General features: G+C 49.5%; 1 protein-coding gene across 2 annotated transcripts in view; it reads right to left on the bottom strand.

Moving 5' to 3' along the window:
• The window catches only part of ORMDL3 (ORMDL sphingolipid biosynthesis regulator 3), a 32,043-nt gene extending 16,422 nt beyond the window's left edge, over positions 1-15,621 (bottom strand). The window contains exons 1-2 of one of the 2 annotated variants that reach the window (XM_084804537.1): positions 15,420-15,621; positions 3,161-3,352 (exon numbers count right to left, since the gene is read on the bottom strand). In XM_084804537.1, the coding sequence (XP_084660663.1) occupies positions 3,161-3,334 (174 nt within the window). In that variant the 5' untranslated portion in view covers positions 3,335-3,352; positions 15,420-15,621. Of the gene's footprint in view, positions 1-3,160; positions 3,353-12,800; positions 12,906-15,419 lie in introns of those variants that run through there. The other variant, XM_084804538.1, reaches the window with a different exon arrangement.
• Between the last annotated feature and the right edge of the window lie 3,523 nt (positions 15,622-19,144).

Raw genomic sequence — 19,144 nt, 5'->3', positions numbered from 1 at the left:
CCCCCCCCGCTCCACAACACACACACACACACACACACACACACACAGAGTGCTTGTGCAGTATTTGTAAGCTAATATAGCGGCAAGGACTAGAGTAGCAGGGGCAGTCAGGTGGCAGCTGTACAGAAGCAGGCCAGGAGGTGGGCCAGTTTAGTTAACGCAGTAACTCCAACCTCTACCATTGATTCCTTCTGTGTTGCTGGTCTTCATTTGAACAAGGTACATCTCTCTATGCTGATGCCATTTTAAAAATCCTTCCAATGGTCTTGAGCCAGACCCGGTACAGCGCAATGACAAGTGAAATATATCAAGGGAGAAGGAACCCAAACGGCACTGTTGTCACTCCTGATTGTTTCACTGCTAAAGTGGAGTCATACTTGCCAGCTGAGCAGCTGGGGTTGCCAGTCAGAGAGCTGCTTTCTTCCCTCCGGTTAGATGCAGAGAGAGAGAGACATCATTGTGGGCACAGGGCACAAGTCAGCAGGCTGATGTAGCCGCACTGAGGCAGCGTCTAGGTTTCTGACCCTGCAAGTCAAGGTGCACTGAGAAAGCAGGCCCCCAGAGATACAGACTGGCTGAAAGGACTGGCTGATGTGCTCACACCACAAAACTAGGGAGAATATAATATAATATACAGCTATGTCCAAGACTGGCACACCACAGCCAGTCTTGGACACAATCCTCAACATACTGCTTTTAAAACCGTGTTTCCAAGAGCTCTGCAGGCAACCTGCTTTGTTAGCCTTGCATGTCGTACTCTTGTTTACTTGTGCGTTTCTTCCTTTCAGAACTGGGATGCTATTTTCGTTGTGATAACAGGTTTAGGGAGGGGTTTCCCTCCTAAATAATCTTAAACCGCACACAGCCAGATGCAGACTTTAGGTGTACCCGGATGGAGGTTTTTAAGGTGCAATTGCCCTGACTCATTCACAGAATTTTAAGGGGGTTCAGATGACATCATCCGCTTTTAACTGGGGATGGCTGTCGCAGGGAAATCTGGCCCCTTTTTGCCTCGCCGGATTTCCCCGAGCCCCCCCAGCTTGGCTTACATTCACGAGCCGAGCCGAGTGCATGTTCCCGAAATCTGGAAACTTTTGCATCTTTTTTCTTGTAAAAACGTCATTTATGCAAGTTTGCAGCTGTAATTTGCACAATTTGCACAAACTGTGGCTATAAATATGCCTAACTTGCATAAATTGCAGCCACAAATTGCATAAATGGTGTTTTTACAAAAAAAACAGGCCCACACCACAAAAATCTATGAACTAACCCAACTCGACACAGACAGAGTCAGGCCAGCTTGCAGACAAGCAACCCAGAGCCCAGGGGGCTGAGCTGCAGAAAGCTCGATGAACCTGACCCCCCCCCCCCCCCGGACGAATTCCTCCGATATCCTACTTTTAACCCTCCTGTGTTGTCCCACCATTTCTCCTGTCTTTCTTCTTACTGCAGAACACAGCTGCACAATGTCTTCTGATACTTAGCACTAGGTCCCCTCTGTCTGGAAGCACCCTGCGTGGGTGTGATGAACACCTGAAAGAAAAAAGTGTGTGCCTGCGTGCGTATGTGTGTTGGGGCCAGTTCAGATGTAACAATCTTGGCTTAATAAACCATGGTTGATTAAACCGAGAATAAGGGTTGTGCTCCCTCATCCCCTTGTACACTTGCTTCGTAACTTCTATCATAGTTCGTTAGAACTAATAGTTTCTCATTATGTTCAAACCAGGAGACTGTGGTTTAATCTCAGTTTATTCACCAGCATATGAAGCCTGGTTTGTTAAGTAAACTGAGATTAAACCACCATTTCCCATTTTGGATGTAATGGGAAACTGTGATTTAAACAGTTTCCCATTACATGACAGAAGCCGAGGCACACGGGGAGTGCACGGGCACAACGCTCCTTCTTGGCTTAATAAAACCACTGCTTGTACCTGAACCAGCTGTGTAATAAAATGAGAGCTTGTTTGTGCCTGACCCAGCTGTGTTCAGCTGTACCTGAACCAGCACATTTTCCTGTGTGCACATGTATGCATGTGTTCTCTTTAAGACAGTGTGAAATGAACACTGACTGCAAGCCTAATAGAGAAATGAAATTGGGAGGAGGTCTCCGTTAGAAGTGGACAGATACTAAAAACTAAAACCAAAAACTCTGACAAAATCAATGCCTGTCGTACCAAACAGACAGGCAGAGCAACATTCAGAGTGACTCCATATATTTCGTTTGCCATCCGGGTACTACTGCTTCAGATACTGAAGACCGGAGCAAGTCTGCTTGGCTTCCTTGACCACAGCAAATTGGCCACTGGTAACATGACGGATTTTTCCTGGCCAATCTAGCTTCAGTCTTGCACCTGGATTGGTGGCTGTTGAGACCAGATTGCTATTTCTGGGGGAGAAGGTTGAAGGGAAACAGTTTCACAGGAGTCAAAACAGGAGCCGTGAAAAGCAACGATTCAGCTGAGGAGCTGTGGTTTGTAAACTAGGCAGGTGGCACCTACTGCCCTCATGGAGGTGATCTGAGAGCATAAGGTGGATAGGGAGAAATTAAGGGAGCAATCCTATGGCCACTAGACAGTGGCTAGGTGGCTGTAGGATATGTGGTTTTCCGGGAACCAACCTCGGAGCCCGTGCTCCAAGGTCAGTTCCCGGAGAACCGACCTCCCCCCATTCCGCACTGCCTCGCAGGTAGCGTTGAACAGACCCGTGCTCCGCACTCAGAAGAGGAGCACAGAGTGGCCAAAATGGGGAATTCCGGGGCAGAGAAGGCAGAAATGCCGGAATTACACATCCAATGTGTTGTCCACAGCCTCTTCCCCCACTCCACCTTCCCACAGCTAGACAGCCGAAATCAGCTGCCTAGCCACAAATGCAGGGCAGGAGATGTGCAGAGGGAATGATGCCCTCCGTGCTTCTCCTGCCCTGCATTGGATAGGCAGTCGCCTCCGAGTTCAGAGTCGGCTGCCTATCTGCATAGGATTGCACCCTAAGAGATCTAAGGTCACAATCAGACTCAGGTCATGGGTTCCAGCAGACATTAAACACATTAAACTACAAGTCTGCATTTCAACTGGATCCGAATATGCAATAACAATGGAAAACGCCTCCCAAAATTCCTTCCGAATCATCAGAGCCCAACGCTGTTCGAGAGGGGCTGACAAACCATATTGTGAATGACGTTGGTTAGAGTCCAAACCACAGGGACGCTGAAGAAAGGTATGCTTAGGAGGACCACGTGCAGGAGGCCGATTCCCAAGATGTAAGACAGCCAGATGCCGCGGCTGTTCATGACTCGAGTGTTGGGGTTCACTTCACTGTGTGCTGTGCCCACATTCATTTCTCCAGCTCCGCAGCCCTGGAACAGAACACAGAGTAACAAACCCAGGTTAGGAGGATTCACAGTTCACCAATGCCAAAAAATTGCATGCTCTCTTTCTCACACTCAGAATTGCATCCCATCTGTGCCTCAAACAGAATTGGAAGCAGTTAGGAATAAGTGAACAGACCCATTAGCCTGGGTTCTCCCACTCCCTGAAGAGGTAGCTATGTACATTTCTTTGGGGGCCTGGATGAGCCCATGCAAAGGAGGGGAACGTGGGAACACTGTTCAGCGGGGGGTGGGGGCAGGCATAGCTTCTGGCTCCAAAGGAAAAAGCTGCTCGCCGGTGTTGACAGCTCCATGACTGGTCTGAGTTTTTCCAAGGTAGACCTTGACAACTGGGTTGGACAGAAGCAGAACTGTATGCATTTGGCAATATAATCCAACATTCCAGGGCATAGTCTGAAGGCACATGAGGCAGCCACCTTGCTGAAGCTAAGCAAGTTTGGGTCTGGTCAGTGCTTGGAGGGGAGGCTGCCTAGGAACCACATGAAGCCACCTTGAGTTCCCTGATGGAAGACAGGCAGGATATAAACGTAATAAATAAATAATCCTGGAATGTGATGCTGGGCACAGAATTCAACTTATTGAGAAATTTAGATTTCATTTTAAAAACTCAGGTTCCTAGTCCTTAGGACTGAGAAGAAAGGCTTGGAAGTGTGTGAAATCTAAGAAGCCTAAAGGGACCAAATAAGATTTCCAGTGTCCAGAGGGAGAAGGGGTTCATTCATCCTACACATCTTCTTGCTCCTCCCTATGACTAGTGCATAGAAAAGAAGCAGAGACAAATTCTGTACACGCGCGTGATTTACATATATCAGAATCTCTCTTTTCTTGGTGCAATCTTTTTTTTATTGGTTGCAGAGATCACTCAGCTGAGCACTGCCATGCCCTACTCCTGCCAAGTCAGGGAGAAAGAGCTGCAGGAATCGAAGCAAAGTGAAGCTGGGCACAGGCAGGCAAAAGGTCTAAATGTGTCAATGGCAGGGACCAGGAGCAACCTAAATCTCGTCCTGCATCAGACTAAAAAGGAAGCCTGATCCAACATCTATGTGGGAGGGGAATGGGGATTTAAATGAATGAGAAGCCAGAAGTGGCAGTGAGAATTTCAGCTTTACTGAAGTTCAAGACGCTTCTTGCAGGTCTGGATAATCAGCTTGTAGTCCTCCCCTTTAGCCGGGACATGGTGGTGGTGCACGGGTTAAAATCCCAATTTTGAAGCTCTCAGATTCTCCAACTAGAACACATGAACACAGGGCCATTCCTGTGTACTTGTGACACCCACAATCCTCATACCAAGGGCCATGGCCTCAGCACCACCCACATGCACGCTCACAATGAGATACTGCTCCATCTGCTGTACGCTGTATTCAATTACTCTGCCTTGTGTTGGCTTCCAAAGCAGATGATGCTAGGTAGGGCCAAATTGGACAGGATGTTATTCATGACTTTAGGCCTGTGTGGCTGATGGGTTTTTTAAATAAATAGTGCGTGCAGCAGGGCCCAAATTGGACTGAAACTGTGGTACAGGAAGAAAGGTGGGGGAGTTTAACCCTTTGCCCCTGCTGTGGTCACAGTCTGAATCCGTGTCCCCTGCGCCTGCTAGTTGCAATAGAAGGAAAGCTCTCATTGGCACAAACGGCAAGTACACAGACCCCCAGTGCAGACTGTGACTGCAGCAGGAGAAACATTAATGCCTTCCCACCCACCCCCACGCCATCGTTTCAGTCTGGCTTGGACCCATCATGCTGGCTATTTATTGGGAGGGGAAAAGCCAGGGCCAAAGATGTTAATACTGTCACAGCTAGTTAATATCTTCCTTTATTAAAAAAAAAAAACCCTTCACAATATTTACTCTCACAATGGATCAGTTTGTACCTATTATAGAGAAGTGGCAACTCGGAACGCATTCCACAACGCCTACTATCTGGAGAGGTGCTTCAGGGAGGGTTGGAAAGGGAACTGTGCATGGGCACTTTGCGTTCACAAGCATGCACGCCAGAGTCAAGGCACATCCGTCTCCCACTCAGACGTAACTCCTAGGGACCAGGGGCAGACACCACCCTGCATGCGTGCACACGCTAGCAACGTCTTTTAAAAGGCATCTCCACCGTCTCCCCTGTAGGCATTGTAAGGATGGTGAAGGTAGGGAGTGGCCCTACAGGTGGAGCATATGGGGCCTACAGGAGGCTTTGGGAAGCATAAGGAATTAGAAAGCTGCCCCAGTCCCTGCCCCTTCCTTAACAACATCACTTGGCATATATCTAATGATTCTGAATGAACACAGGAAACTGTCTTACAACCTATCAGGCCGTCTAGCTTAGTATTGACCTTGGTGCCTGGTAGTGGCCTGTGGTGCTCTCAGGGCAGGATGTGGGGCAGACGCCCAGGGCCCCAGCTGCAGAATGAGCAGGAGGGCGCCCAAACGCAGCAAGGCTGGTTTGCCACATTTCGAAGTAAAGGGAAGGAGTACATATTTCCATCTTAAGGGGGTGGGGGCTTGAAGGATCATGCAGCCAGAGCCTAAAACTACTGAACTGCAACTATGATCGTTGCTCTCTGCGGTTTCGGGCAGGGGCCTTCCCCAGCTCTCCTTGGAGACGCCAGGGACTGAATCGGGGACCTTTTGCATGCAAAGCGGGTGCTCTGCTATTGAGCACTGAGCGACAGCCACTGCCCACTTTACATGCATTATTCTCGGCAATCCTTACCACCGCCCTGTAAGGGAGATGAGCACCGCTATCAAAATGTGCATGCAACTAAACCACCCAGAGAGCTTCGGCTATGGGGCAGTATAGAAATGCAATAAATAAATAAACTACGTTCCAGCAGGCGTTCACCCCAGTATGCACATTGCACACATCTCCCTCCCACTCTGAATAAGGGATTCCCAAGGCTCCAATTTTCAAAATGTTTCTGTTTCCTACAGTTAATGTGTCCCAGCATAAGGACAGGTTGCAGTCAGGTCTCTGGCATCATTTCGCAGTGCGGCCACCAGGCGTTCACAATTAAATCTAGACTTAGGCCTGAATTGCTTTGGAGGCCATAGTTCTGCATTGTCCCAGTGAGTTCACACACAGCTTGCTTCTGCAGCTACTCTGTCCTTCAAGCTTCATGTAATCTCAGATCCCAAACATCTGGCCTGTCTGAGGACTGCTATCTGCACAGCTGGGATGCAAATCAGGCACATTTTCTGTAGCTATTTATAGATCCTCCTATTCTGAGCTAACAGTGGGCTGGGCTTACCCTGCAAGGGTCCTTTACAGAGTCTATGGATCGGTCTGCTTTGACAGTCCAGCACATTTGTCCATTTACATTGATCTATAGGGGGTTATCCAGACATTATGTATGTATTGTTTTTAGTCTGGGATCAACAGGGCTCTCTGTATTTACCATATAATATATGTACTTTCTCTCTGTTCCAGGTTTCTAGTTGGTGTATTGTGTTTTCTCCATTCTTACACCACTGAAAAGTGAGTCACTGATAAAATATTTTCATGGATTTTTGTCACTGTGGTATGGATTACTGTTGATCTAGTATTTTGTGTAGCTTGTGGACACAGGAAAACAATACCCAAAGCACGTGTGTTTTCAAAGGCAGAGAGTTCCAAAAGTGTGCAACAGCAAACAAGCATCTCTATTATATACACTCTTCTGATCTGAACTTAGCCCATGAACCAGGTAATTAAAAGGCAATGAATTTATCCAGTGGCTCCTTCCAGCCCTATTCATGAACATTTGCCTTGCAGAGACTCCAGCTATTATTCTGAACTCTACAAGCAATTGGACATTGGTTTAAAAGAGTAATGAAAAGAAAAAAGAAGACCAAGCTATGAAAATTAACAACCTCTTTCTGCAACAAAATTTTACAAGGCTTGTAAAAAATTTACATGTGGAATTTTGTTTTACTGATGACTGCAACAGAGTGCACAGACACATCTTTGCATGAGCAAATGCGGACAAAAAAGAGACAGCCCAGCCCTTTTAGCTCTGTGACTATGCCCAGGAGCAGAGAAAACTTTAATGGCTTTCCTCAGGCCTAGGCAGAGGTTTCAAAGTTGGGACTTCATGTAACGCTAGAAAGCAACCATTTGCAACAGGGAACAAAGGTCAGAGTATTCATTCTTTCTGGGTGTAAGAGAAGGACACATTTGGAATGGATTCCTGATGGGGGCTTTAGTCCTCAGCTCTACCACTGTGGCAGACCAAGGACTGGTGCAAATTATGCAAGGGTTTCATAACCTCTCAAACTTTCACTTTTTCTTGCCTCTCCAGCACAGCAGGACAGAAACATTAGGGTCAAACTAGATGAAACAGCATCAGTTCCATTGACATGGGAGGCGAAGGGCAGGGTCCAACAACATCTGGAGGGTGGCAGGATCCCAAGCCCTGCCCAATGCCGTAACCTATACCCACTTTCTGCACTCTTCTCCAAATCTCTTCCAGTTTGCCAACTCTTGTTCTTTCTCACTAGGATCTAGCCAGAACCTTTGGCCACTAGCTTCCCCCTTCGGAGGAAGGGAAGCAGTTCAGTGAAAGTGCACATGCCCTGCACGCAGAAGATATCAGTTCAATCCCTGGTACCTCCAAGTAGTGCTAGTGAAGTCTCTTTTCTGAAACCTTGGAGAGCTACAACTAGGTAGTTTAGACAATACTGACCTAGATAAACCAGTGGTCTGACAGCATAAGGCAGCTTCCTACGTTCCTAAATGACAATAAATGAAATACTATGAAAACAACCCTAATCTAAATGGTATCAGTTGGGTGGGGGGTAGATACATATGTGTGTGTTTTAATAGGCCTCTTTCCATCTGGAGCAGATGTGGGAATTAAGAGATTTGGAAAGAAGGATTAGTTGGTTGTGCAATATAATTTATGGGTCTGGCCACATCAGTGCAGTTGTACCAGCCAAGACATACAGGCTGGCCTGAGATTTAAGGAGGAGAAGCAGCACCCAGACTAACACCCTTCACAACTGCCCTCTTAAAAGGTTACATGCCTTGACGCCCAGTACTCCTACTGAAGTCATCTCTTGATCAAATAAAATGGGCCACAGGAAACAGTTCAATCCATATCTGGAGAGCCAGAGCTTACAAACAATGAAGACTCCCTATTCTGGGAAGCAGCCTTGGCTTTTCCTTTTCTTTCTGTGCCTTTTCCCATCATCCCTTGATGCGCAAGAAGCTGGGAGATGGAAACTTGGGCCCACCTCTTAAAGCATTTCTTTTTGGAAATGTGGCAGTTGGTTCTAATCGTGGTCAGCTATATCTGGGGTCAGAAAGGACTCTTCCTCATGTCAGCTAGAGACATCAGCTGGAGATCCCTCATCATCATATGCCTTGTAGTGTCTGACTTAGTTTACCAGCTTGGTTTAGCACAAACAAGAGTTGTTGGGAGGTGCGGTCTTTTTAAGCAAGCTCAAAGGTGGCATGATGGGGGCATCATGGCCTGCGGGATACACATCCTTCTATCATCTGTGTTCATGGGGGCGGGGGTGGCAATGCTCCAAATAATGTATTTGGCTAGAGATGACAGCAGGGCCAGAAGAAAGGACCATGTACATCATGGGAAAAGGATACCTCCATCATATCATCTTCAGCTCACTTGAAAATTATCGCCTGTATCCAGCCCTTAAGCCACTTTTCTTCCACACCCCTGCTCTTTATTTGTGGGATGCTGTGGTCTGGACTAAAGAAGTAAATCTGAGAAAGGGCAGGATGGAGCACTGATGAGTCAGAAGTAGTTCTTTTGGAGAAAGGAGATTCAACTGGATGGCCTTTGTTCCTCTTCCAAGCTCTGCCATACTATCCACATTAGAAATCCACGCCCTGCATGGGAGGAGGTACGTAGCATGGCATTGGCAGATTTTAGCTGGTTAACTTTCTTTCTTTGTTATTGCTCTTGGAAAAAATAATTTTGGCCAATTCGGCATTTCTTAACATGATTTGTGAAGGGTGCACCCTGTTTGCCACTGCACAAGCCAAACTGCACTGAAAACCAAACTACATGTTCACTCTGACTTCTTTTTTGTTGACGGAAAAGCCACTAGAGGCTTCCATGTTGAACAAAACACTGTCGATGCTTAGCCCTTTCCCATTTTTCCTCTCAAAAACTACCCCTTTCCCTGGCTGCTTTTTGTCACACAAGGGGGGAGGATACAGGGACATGTAATCAGTCCCCGCCGCACCACCCCTGGTCCTCCAGTCAAGATTACAGCCTACCATGGCTGCTTTTTCTTCCGGAGGACCCAATCCTGTGGAGAGAGTCGGCCACCTCCAAACTCGGAGGCGACTGACTATCCGATGCAGGGCGGGTGGAGTGGATGCGCTCCTCCAGGCTCTACCTGCCCTGCACTTATGGCTACACGGCTGATTTCAGCTGTCTAGCCAGGGCGGCTTGGAGCGGAGGTGGAGGCCGGATGGCACATATGTAGCATCGCACCGGAATTTCCACCGTCCCTGCCTCACCCTCAGGAATGCCCCCTTTCCCCCCACTCCGCCGGGGAGGAACCACACCTCCTACGAAGCGGCCGGGGAGGAGGCAAGGCGGCGGTTTTCTAGGACCTGATCTCAGAGCACTAACTCCGAGGTCAGTTCCCAAAAAACGAAAAACCCTATGGCCGTCTAGCGGCTGTCTAGAGGCCATAGAGTTGCGCCCTTAGAGGGTTAGGGAAAGTTTCTCATCACACGTAGCTTGGCCCCAAGAGAGCCTCTTCACCATGATAAAAAAAGCTAGAGCACGGGTTCCTTTCCAGACTTCACTGGGATGGCAGCGGTGGAAACAGAGAGCTGGGGGGGCAGGGCAGGGAGAGGTCAAGATTCTCAGAAAGCCTTAATAGCCCACTTCTGGATAAATTCAAGTTTAAGTGGTGGACAAAAACACAAACAAAACCGCAGCATTTGTCACTCTTTTTTTTTTAAGCCTGTGTTTCAAGGGATAAAGAAATAATGTTAAAAGCTTCTAGTAGGTCGTGAATATATGCACAAGCCAGCGGAAAACAAAAGTAACTTCGTATGAGAAAGAGTGGTTGTTAAAAATGTCTAAAATGGTGAAGCTAACCATGCAGAGCACACAGAAACAACAGCTGGCACCAGAGTAGTACGTCTGATGAATGGGCTCCTGTCTTAAGTTACATTAGCAGGGAACTACAAGGACAGGCAATCCAAGGAATTTATTAACTTTGTATTGAAGCATAAAATGATGACAGGCAATGTTGAATCTAAGCAATTTTTCAAGTATATATATACACACACATGTATATGTGTTTGTTTATAATCCTCAGCCTTCCCCAATCTGGTGCTCTCCAGATGTGCTGCACTACAACTCCCATCATCCCAGAAAGAAAAACCAATTGTCAGGGATGATGGGAGTTATAGTGTGACAACATCAGGGGATCAAAGGTTGGGAAAGGCTGATTTACATGTTCTATGTGTGTGTACAGCTAAAACGTTTTGTATGGAACTCTAACAAAGCAAAGAGATAAATTTAAAAATGGGGTTACTTTCTATGCCTCATAATAACTATAACAATGCTAGCAATAAAGTCTTTTTAAAACAACAACAACCAAAGGCCCATTTACAATGCAATGTACCCTGTACATGGCTACTCAGAAGTAAGACCCACTGAATTCAATGGGGCTTACTGCCAGGTAAGTAACTATTTGATTGCAGCCTAAAGCATACAGTGAGTTGTCTAGAAACAGACGTGTTCCTGATACTTATCACACGTAATCTGAAACATGGTGGGGAGAGACGTGTCCCTGCCACCCGTCCCCAAAATATGATTGAGAGGTCTGCCTGTCCTCCTGTTCTAGTATTTTGGTTTCACTTGGCTCCTGAACTTGCAGTGAAGTTGCAGTTAGCTGGAACACAACTTGTGCAACGAAAGACAAGAGTATCGAGACAGCTTACCTCAGCCAGAAACTGAAACTTCTGAATCTAGCGTTTCGTCTTCTTTATTTGCTTAGCAAACAATCGCAAGCAAGAACCCTCTTTGATTTCTAAGTCATATTTTCTGTGTGAGGGAGCCAGTTCAACAGCCCCAGATGAGGAGTGGAATACTTTGCACTGACGTCACGTAACTGTTTTAATGCAATTTTTCTCAGTCTTGAGCATGCTAATTGAAAGCTGGGATACAAATTTAAACAAACAGTACTTATCGATGCTTTGCAAAGGAAGCGCCTTCATTCGGAAATGTGTCCATATTATTGCAGCAATATTAAATGGCAAAAAGTCAGTTAAGGGGGCCGGGCTGGTAAATACCACCCTAAACCATGTTTCAAAGCTCTGTTCGGCCAGAGCGTGGCTCCGGAGTGCGGCTCCGGAGTGCGACACGGGAGACTGGGCTGAGCATCAGCGGAAGAGTGGCTGCTCGGCCTGCAGAAAGTCCCAAGTGCAATCTTCAGTTCAAGGGAGCAGAACTGCCTGGGAGAGATGTGCACTGCTTGGAGTGCACTGCTCCAAGTCAGAGCAGGCAGTACAGAGCTATCAGCTTTGGATCCCCAAATGTTGCTGGACTACAACTCCCACCATCCCCTGCCAGCAAGGGCAATTGTTGGGGGTGATGGGCATAGTGCTGCAACAGCATCTGGGGAGTCAAGGCTAGGAAAGGCTGGGCTCGACAGACCAACGGCCTGACTCCATGCAAGGCTGCATCATGTGAGCCCAGACTTTACTCCCCTGTTCCGCCACCACCTCTGCCCACTACGACACAACACAGCATCGTTACACCCTCCCAAGTTGCCACATGAAGTACGGCAAACTGCCATACTCACAGTGGCTCTTAGGACTGGGTTCACTCACTCCCTGTCTTTCATCCCTGCACAGTGTACCACAGGACTGGCCTATTCGGGACTCTTCCCGCTCCACTGGTCTGTGATTCTTTAACCACAGCCCCATTTCTGATTATGGCGCCACTTTGGACTTCGACAGCATTTTTTGAAATTGACTTTTACAGAATAACTCTAGTTATCTAAATGAGCTGGAGGAGAGTATCCAAAATGTCTGGATGAACAGAAATATTAACTATACAGCGATAAGGCCTTTGGGAAGGGGACACAGTGCATTCCTAACTTGGATCCCCACACACGCAGAAAAAGGAAATTAGAGTAATGTATCAACATGCAGAAACAGTTTCCCCCTTTCAGCCAACCCTTTTATCGTGATTTCTAAGCCCTTCTTCCCTCTTATATGTGCACAGATTCAAACTACAAAATGCGAAGGGTTGTTTGGGGGGAGGTGGGGGGAGGGAGATGGCCAAAAACTGGGAATAAAGTGGGGCTGACTTCTGAAACCACGTTTGTTCACAATAAGCATTGACTTTTGCAGTCATTAAGCGGAGTCGGGTTATGTGAAAGGATCCCGCAAGCAACGGAATCCGCAGCCACCACTTGTTAGATAAGCTACCAAAACAACAACAAACTGACCTTGCCCAAATGGTGGTAGCGTAATCTCTTCAATATCACCCGATTCCCACTTCTCAGGCCCAATCTCTATAGCCTGGTCAGCCCATGCAACAGAATTAGATGGTAGAAGTCTGAGGCAGTACTGCGAACTATATCACTTTGGGTTGCAGCTGGCTGTGCAATTTTTGAATGCTCCTCCCTGTAGAAAAACACTCCTCCTTGCAAGTAAACATCTAGTAGGTCAAGGGGGAAGGTTCTAGGCCAGTCTAGCCCCTGATGTGCTAGTTTGCGATTTGCATGGAACTCTTGTGTGTGTTTGTTACATAGGAAAGCATTCAAAAATGTGACTGCAGTAATCTGATACAGTATATCCTTTGCCAACTCAAACCTCTACCATCTCATTTTACTGCATGAATAGATCCAGCCTAATCCAACAGAACTAACCATGAACGGCTGGGAGGGACGGGACTTTTTACCCAAATCCACCCTCTGTCTCCCTTTTTACAGTGGTTTGAAAACTCTACAGCAGTGTTCGAACTGAGGCATGATCCAAGTAAGGCAGGGTGAGAATTATTGTGACCAATCCCTTGGTTATGAAACTGCAGCAAATAGTTCCCAAAATAACAGTTCTGCCGAATATAGCCAACTTTTGTTCTGCTTCTCTTTGAACAGAAAATCCAAGTAAGCCGTCATGAATTTGCACTGAGGCTCCCCCGCAGTTTCTCTGAATCTGTCCCCCAGCTATTCTACAGCTCTAGGGCTTTGGGCTAAAGATTTTGCATATAAATTGCAGACCTGTCACCAGTTTCTCCACCCACCTGTGTATTTATCTACAACACATCAACATGGACAGCCTGCCTTGCTTCCTCTCAAGCCTCTTAACCTCTTCATTGCTAGTCTATAAAGTGTACCGGTCTACACTCACCCTTGGACAACACAAACCCACTACCCACCTCCAAGATTCTCCAGCGTGTTCTATTGTAGACAAATATTAAAGAAAAGGAGAGCCAGCTGATGCTAAGCAGGGTAATATTTAAGTTTATCCAGCAGCAGCAGCAGCAGGGGAAACTTTGACCAGGTGTATCTGCACAATATGTCAGTCAGGGCAAGGCTTTTGCCTGGAGATCCACCAGTTCAGATCCATCACTCAAGGTCAGCAAGTCTGAAGCCAGGTGGCCAAATATACATAAGGCAGTTGGGTCAGTGGCGCTGGAAGCCTCAACAGACACACCAGATCCCCAAAGAAGGGTCAAAGGGCCGCAGTGCTGTCAGTGATGCAGTTAGGTAATTTTAGATGCTGGGCTTAAGGGTCTTATAGCATCCCAGCCCTTTGGGTTTTATTTTGGAATGTGTTCATCCACCCCTGCTGCGTTTGGGGGCCCTTCCGCTCACTTTGTCACGTGAGGCCCTGGAGATCTGTCCCAAAGTCCTTTTCTGATGGCACGGGTGAATGCTATGCCCCCTCAGCCACCCCCTTCTCATCCAATGTAGATAGGAGTTGGGTGTGCCAAGGAAGTCACATACACAGCCCACCCTGTATGTCATACAGATGCACACATTTTCTGCACACACACACACATACCCAAACTGGGCCGCAACGAGGGATCGCTCTCTCCATGCCATCAAAGCCATGCAGCCACACCTCGTTTCTTTTCAGGCTGGAAGAGATTTCTCTCCCTGCTCCCTGTCAGAATCCCTCACGCTTTCTTGACAACTCCCAAAACCTCATTCTGCCCCTTCTTGTCCGTTCTCCAGGATCAAGTCGGACAGTCCCAAAGTGCGATGCTGGCGCGTACGCAAAGCGACTCACAATTCCCAGGCGCTAAATTCAGCCCTGGGCTCTGACGCACAGAAAAGGGGCACAGCATGTGCACACGCGCGTGTATACCCCGCAACATCCAGCCCCGCTTCTCCTTGGCTACATGGCAGATTTGTCTACACTCCCTCAGCTGGGTCCAACGGTTCAAGACGAGGCAAAAAAGAAAACAGGTACTGCCAGTGTGGTGTGGCGGCTAGAGTGAGATCCGGGTTCTAGTCCCCACTCGGCCATGGAAGCTCACCGGGCGACTTTGGGCCAGTCACGGCCTCTCAGCCCAACCCACCTCACAGGGTTGTTGTTGTGAGGATACAATGGAGGAGGAGGAGGATTACGTATGCCGCCTTGAGTTCCTTGGAGGAAAAAAGGCGGGATATAAATGTAATAAATAAATAAATACTTTCCTCCCTTCTGAGATGCTCTCCTCCTCCTCCTCCCCCATGTAAGCTTTAAACCCTCACACACACCCCACCCCAGCTTCGCCAAGCTTCCGTGACACAAGCATTCACACGTGCCGTGTCTCCCTCACCAAGGCACGCACACGCCCCTCTCCAGCCCCCGCCCTTCTGAATCCCTGCGCCCCTTCTGAAGAGCCACGGTCCATGCTCCCCTCGCCACGCCGTGGCACCCCCCTCCCTCCAAGATGCCCCCCCGCCCGACATGCCCGCGGGGCCCATATTTTACGCTCCCTGCCTGCCCTGACGATGCGCACTCCCCAACGCGAGCGCGCGCCCCGCACCCGCGCGCCCCAGCTGCGCCCCCGGCTCGCCTTCCCCGCGCCGCGCCCCCGTCCTCCCCTCCCCGCCGCGCCGCGCCGCGCCGACCTTCCAGTCCAGGCAGGAACAAGGCCTCCCCCTTGGGCCCCTGTTGCGCGAGCTGCCGGGCAGGGCGGGCGGCCGGGCGGGGTCTCTCTCTCTCCGCCGCGGAAGACCCCCGCGGCACAGGCTGCTCTCCCCAAGCGCCGGCGACACGGCGAGGAGCTCCGGCAGCGCCTCCTCTCCGGCCTCCTCATCGCCCGCAGGCCGCGGGGCACGCTGGGAAATGTAGTCCTCGAGGGCGCAGCCGCTCCTCCCGCAAGTCCCCAAATTCCCTCGGAGGGGCGCGGGCCGGGCCGCCTCCGCAGGCGGGGGCGCGGCCGACTCGGCGCCGCCCGCGCCTTCGCGCAGGAGAAGCGAGCCATCCTGCCGCGGGGAACGCGACCGGCGAGTCTCCGTGTCACGCCCAGGGGATGCGTCTGCCCGTCCCTTGCTGGGCCCGCGGGCCTCTGCGCCCCGGTCTCTTGCCCGGGGGCCCGGGCCCGGACCCCCCCCCCGGGGTCCTAAGCGGCCGCTGGTGCCCGTGGAAGAGTTTTTTTTCTCGGCGTTATTGACATGCAGGGGGCAATTTTCAAGGGGGATTAGAAGCGGGGCGGGGAGGGTCATTCCTCCCCAAGTGCTGCAAGGCGACTCCCCCCCCGCCCCCCGGCGTGGCAATTGAACTTGGGAAAAATATTTCCTTTGGTGCCGATGGCTTAATTGCCACGCAATGGGGGATTTTCAGAGGGGCCGCCGTCGGGGAGGAAAGGGGTAACCTTCCCTGCCCTGTGGCCCCAAGAATCTCCCCTCTACATGGAAATTAAGGTTGTGGGGGGGACTCTTCCTATGCCGCCAGTTGAAACCTTTTTCTGTAATCGCATGGGGTGGGAGCAATTTTCCTTAGGGAGGAGAGATGAAAGGACAAGAAACGGAGGAAAAAGTGGGCTTTGCCCTTCTGGACAGGAGGTCTTCCTGCAGGCACCCCGACTATATGCTGGTTCGCAGTCTTGTGTGGGGCGGGGGACCCCCTTCTCCTTCTTTTCCTAATCTTCCTTGCCCCCTTTCCTCTGCCCCCGTCTCCAGCTCTCACGCCACCCACCCAGCATTTTCACACCCCTGCCCCTCGATGGAGTTATGCACTCAGCGGGGGCTTCCTGATACGCTCTTGGCCTGCTTCGGGGTTGGCACTCATCCAATTTTTGAAACCCCATTTGGATGCGGAAGTTGTCATTTTTAGGTGTGCGTGTGTGACACACACAGAGAGAGAGAGAGAAAGGGCTCGTGAAAAAAAAAAAAATTCCACTAGCCACTATACATTTTTAGCATTTTTTCACGCCATTGCATATCTATGTTAACTGAAGGGAAACTACTGCTTTGGGATCATCTGGGGCAGAGTGCAAATTAAAGGAAACATTTTATTTTAGGTGATTATAGAAGAGAATTAATTGACTGGTTTCGTCTTCTGTGAAACTTAAAAAGAAATCCTAATAATTGTTTCTAAATTTGCAAATATAGATACAAGTTAGCAGATGCAAATGTTTTGCAGATTCGATGCAGATTCGCATCTTTTGGACCTGGGTCCCAAATCATTTAAGTGCCCAACAGCCCTGGTTGGTGAGTGTGTCGTGAGCCCCGCTTTCTGCAGCCTGAAATGGCGTAGCCCAGTTACAAATGTACCATCTCAGTGAGAACTAGGCCTTTGCCGTCACTGACTAGTAGCATTGTGCCGTTCCGATGGTTTTATGGAGGTGAGGTGCACGTTTGAGGCAGAACTACATGTTATGAGGTAGGGCTGGTGTGAAAGGCAGGCGTGGTTGGGCACCTGCCGAGGGCCCACGCCTGAGCAGGGGCCCCGTGACAAGAGGCTCCTGGACCCGCTCCTCTTCCTCCTCACCACTGCACCCGGCTTGTTCACCTGCCTCTAGCTCAGACCCAGACAGTGGTGGTGTATCATAGAATAGTCGGGTTGGAAGGGGCCTACAAGGCCATCAAGTCCAACCCCCTGCTCAGTGCAGGAATCCAAGTCAGCTGTTGAGAAAGAGCAGCAGATACCTCTGCCCGTTTGCTCTCTGCCTGTCAAGCAAGCGGGTGGCAGCAATGAGGAGAGAGAGGCTGAGGAGCAACAGCAACCAGTGACAACAGGGGTGGGAAGGCAGACCCCCTGAGGGAGGGGGGCCCAAGGGTGTCTTGCCCAAGGGCCCTTGAAACCTGGGGCCAGCACCGTTACAAGGAAAACACAGGATTCCCAGCAGGTGGGTGGGTAGATGGGCAGTTCTACAAGAGCACTTTGTGGATGACAGGCGCAAGCCACCCTTCCCTGTCCGCCATTGCTCTTCTGCAAATGCCCCCCAGCGCTCTTCTTCACATCTAGCCTGGCTCCAGGGCTGGAAATAAGCTGGGTCAGGGGAGTGGCCAAAGAGGGAGTTGTGGGGGAGAATTGCTGCTACAGTTAGGTAATTTTAGGGCGCAATCCTCTGGCCGCTAGTCAGCGGCTAGACGGCCATAGGATAGGTCGGTTCCCCGAGAACCAACCTCCACCCCCTCCCACACTGCCTCGTAGGCAGTGCGGAACAGCCTTGCGCTCTGCGCTCAGAAGAGGAGCACGGAGCGGCAAAAACGGAGCGTTCCTTGGGACGTGTCGGGGCGGGAAAGTCGGAAACGCCGGTGCGACACATCCGACGTGTCGTCTGGCTGTCGCTTCCCGCACTCGGAGGTCCCACAGCTAGACAGCCAAAATCGGCTGTCTAGCCATAAATGCAGGGTGGCTGAAGCACAGAGGGGACAATCCCCTCCATGCCTCTCCTGCCCTGCATTGGATAGGCGGTCGCCTCCGAGTTCGGAGGCAGTCAATTATCCCGGTAGGATTGCTCCCTTAGTCTCCGAATGTAATGGCCTTACACAAGACCCTCTGTAGACGGTGGTGCGTATTAATTACTTCACAATGTGGTGGGCCAGCCCTGCTGTGTTTGGAGGCCCTTCGTTTCATTTTGCTGAGTGGGGCCTGGACCTCTGCCCCACAGCCCTGTCAGTGCGGCTGAGGGGCTTTGAAGGGATTAACTGCCCCTGCTCTCCCCTGCAAATACCCTCAGCGCCTGTAATTAGGTTACCTCAGCAAACATGGGTTTGGGAATATTGAGTTTGTTGTGGTAGCATACATTTCTGTGCTAGTCTAGAATGCTATACAAAATATTAACATCAGAAAGGGAAATTTACGCAGGAGTAGAGAAGATCCCAGCCACCTACTCCTCCCCACCCCCCGCGCTATATTTTTGATTGAATGCTCAGGAAAAATTACCCTGTTGGGAATTGCTCATTCCCAGATAGGCGAGTGTGTGCCTAATAGAGACAGGGACCTCTTGGTGGTGGCCCCATAGTTGTGGAACTCATGAGCGATATATGTTTGGACCCTGCTTTATCAGCTTTTAAACAGCCTTGAAAACGCTTCAGGTTCTGCTTTTAGTTAAAGGTCTTGTGTCAGATTTTTATTTATTTATTACATTTCTATACTGCTCAGTAGCTAAACCTTTCCGAGTGGTTCATAAAATACTGTAACACAGTAAAACACAATATAGGGCACCATCCTATCCATTGTGCCTTCGATGATTGGAAACACCTGAGCTTGGAGGCTTCCAATCATCCAGTGCAGGGCAGGAGGAGCAGTGGAGGCAATCTTCACCTCCCGCCCAGCATTTTTTTGCAAGATGGATTTTTTTGCCCATCTAGCAAGGGCACTTCAGAGGGGGAGGAAAGGAGGC

This window comes from Heloderma suspectum, chromosome 6 (genome assembly GCF_057233095.1).
Source record: "Heloderma suspectum isolate Gila_16-S chromosome 6, 16-S_ref, whole genome shotgun sequence".
Lineage (NCBI taxonomy): Eukaryota > Metazoa > Chordata > Lepidosauria > Squamata > Helodermatidae > Heloderma > Heloderma suspectum.
The sequence above is the reverse complement of the archived record's forward strand: the minus strand, read 5'-3'. Positions and strand labels throughout refer to the sequence as shown.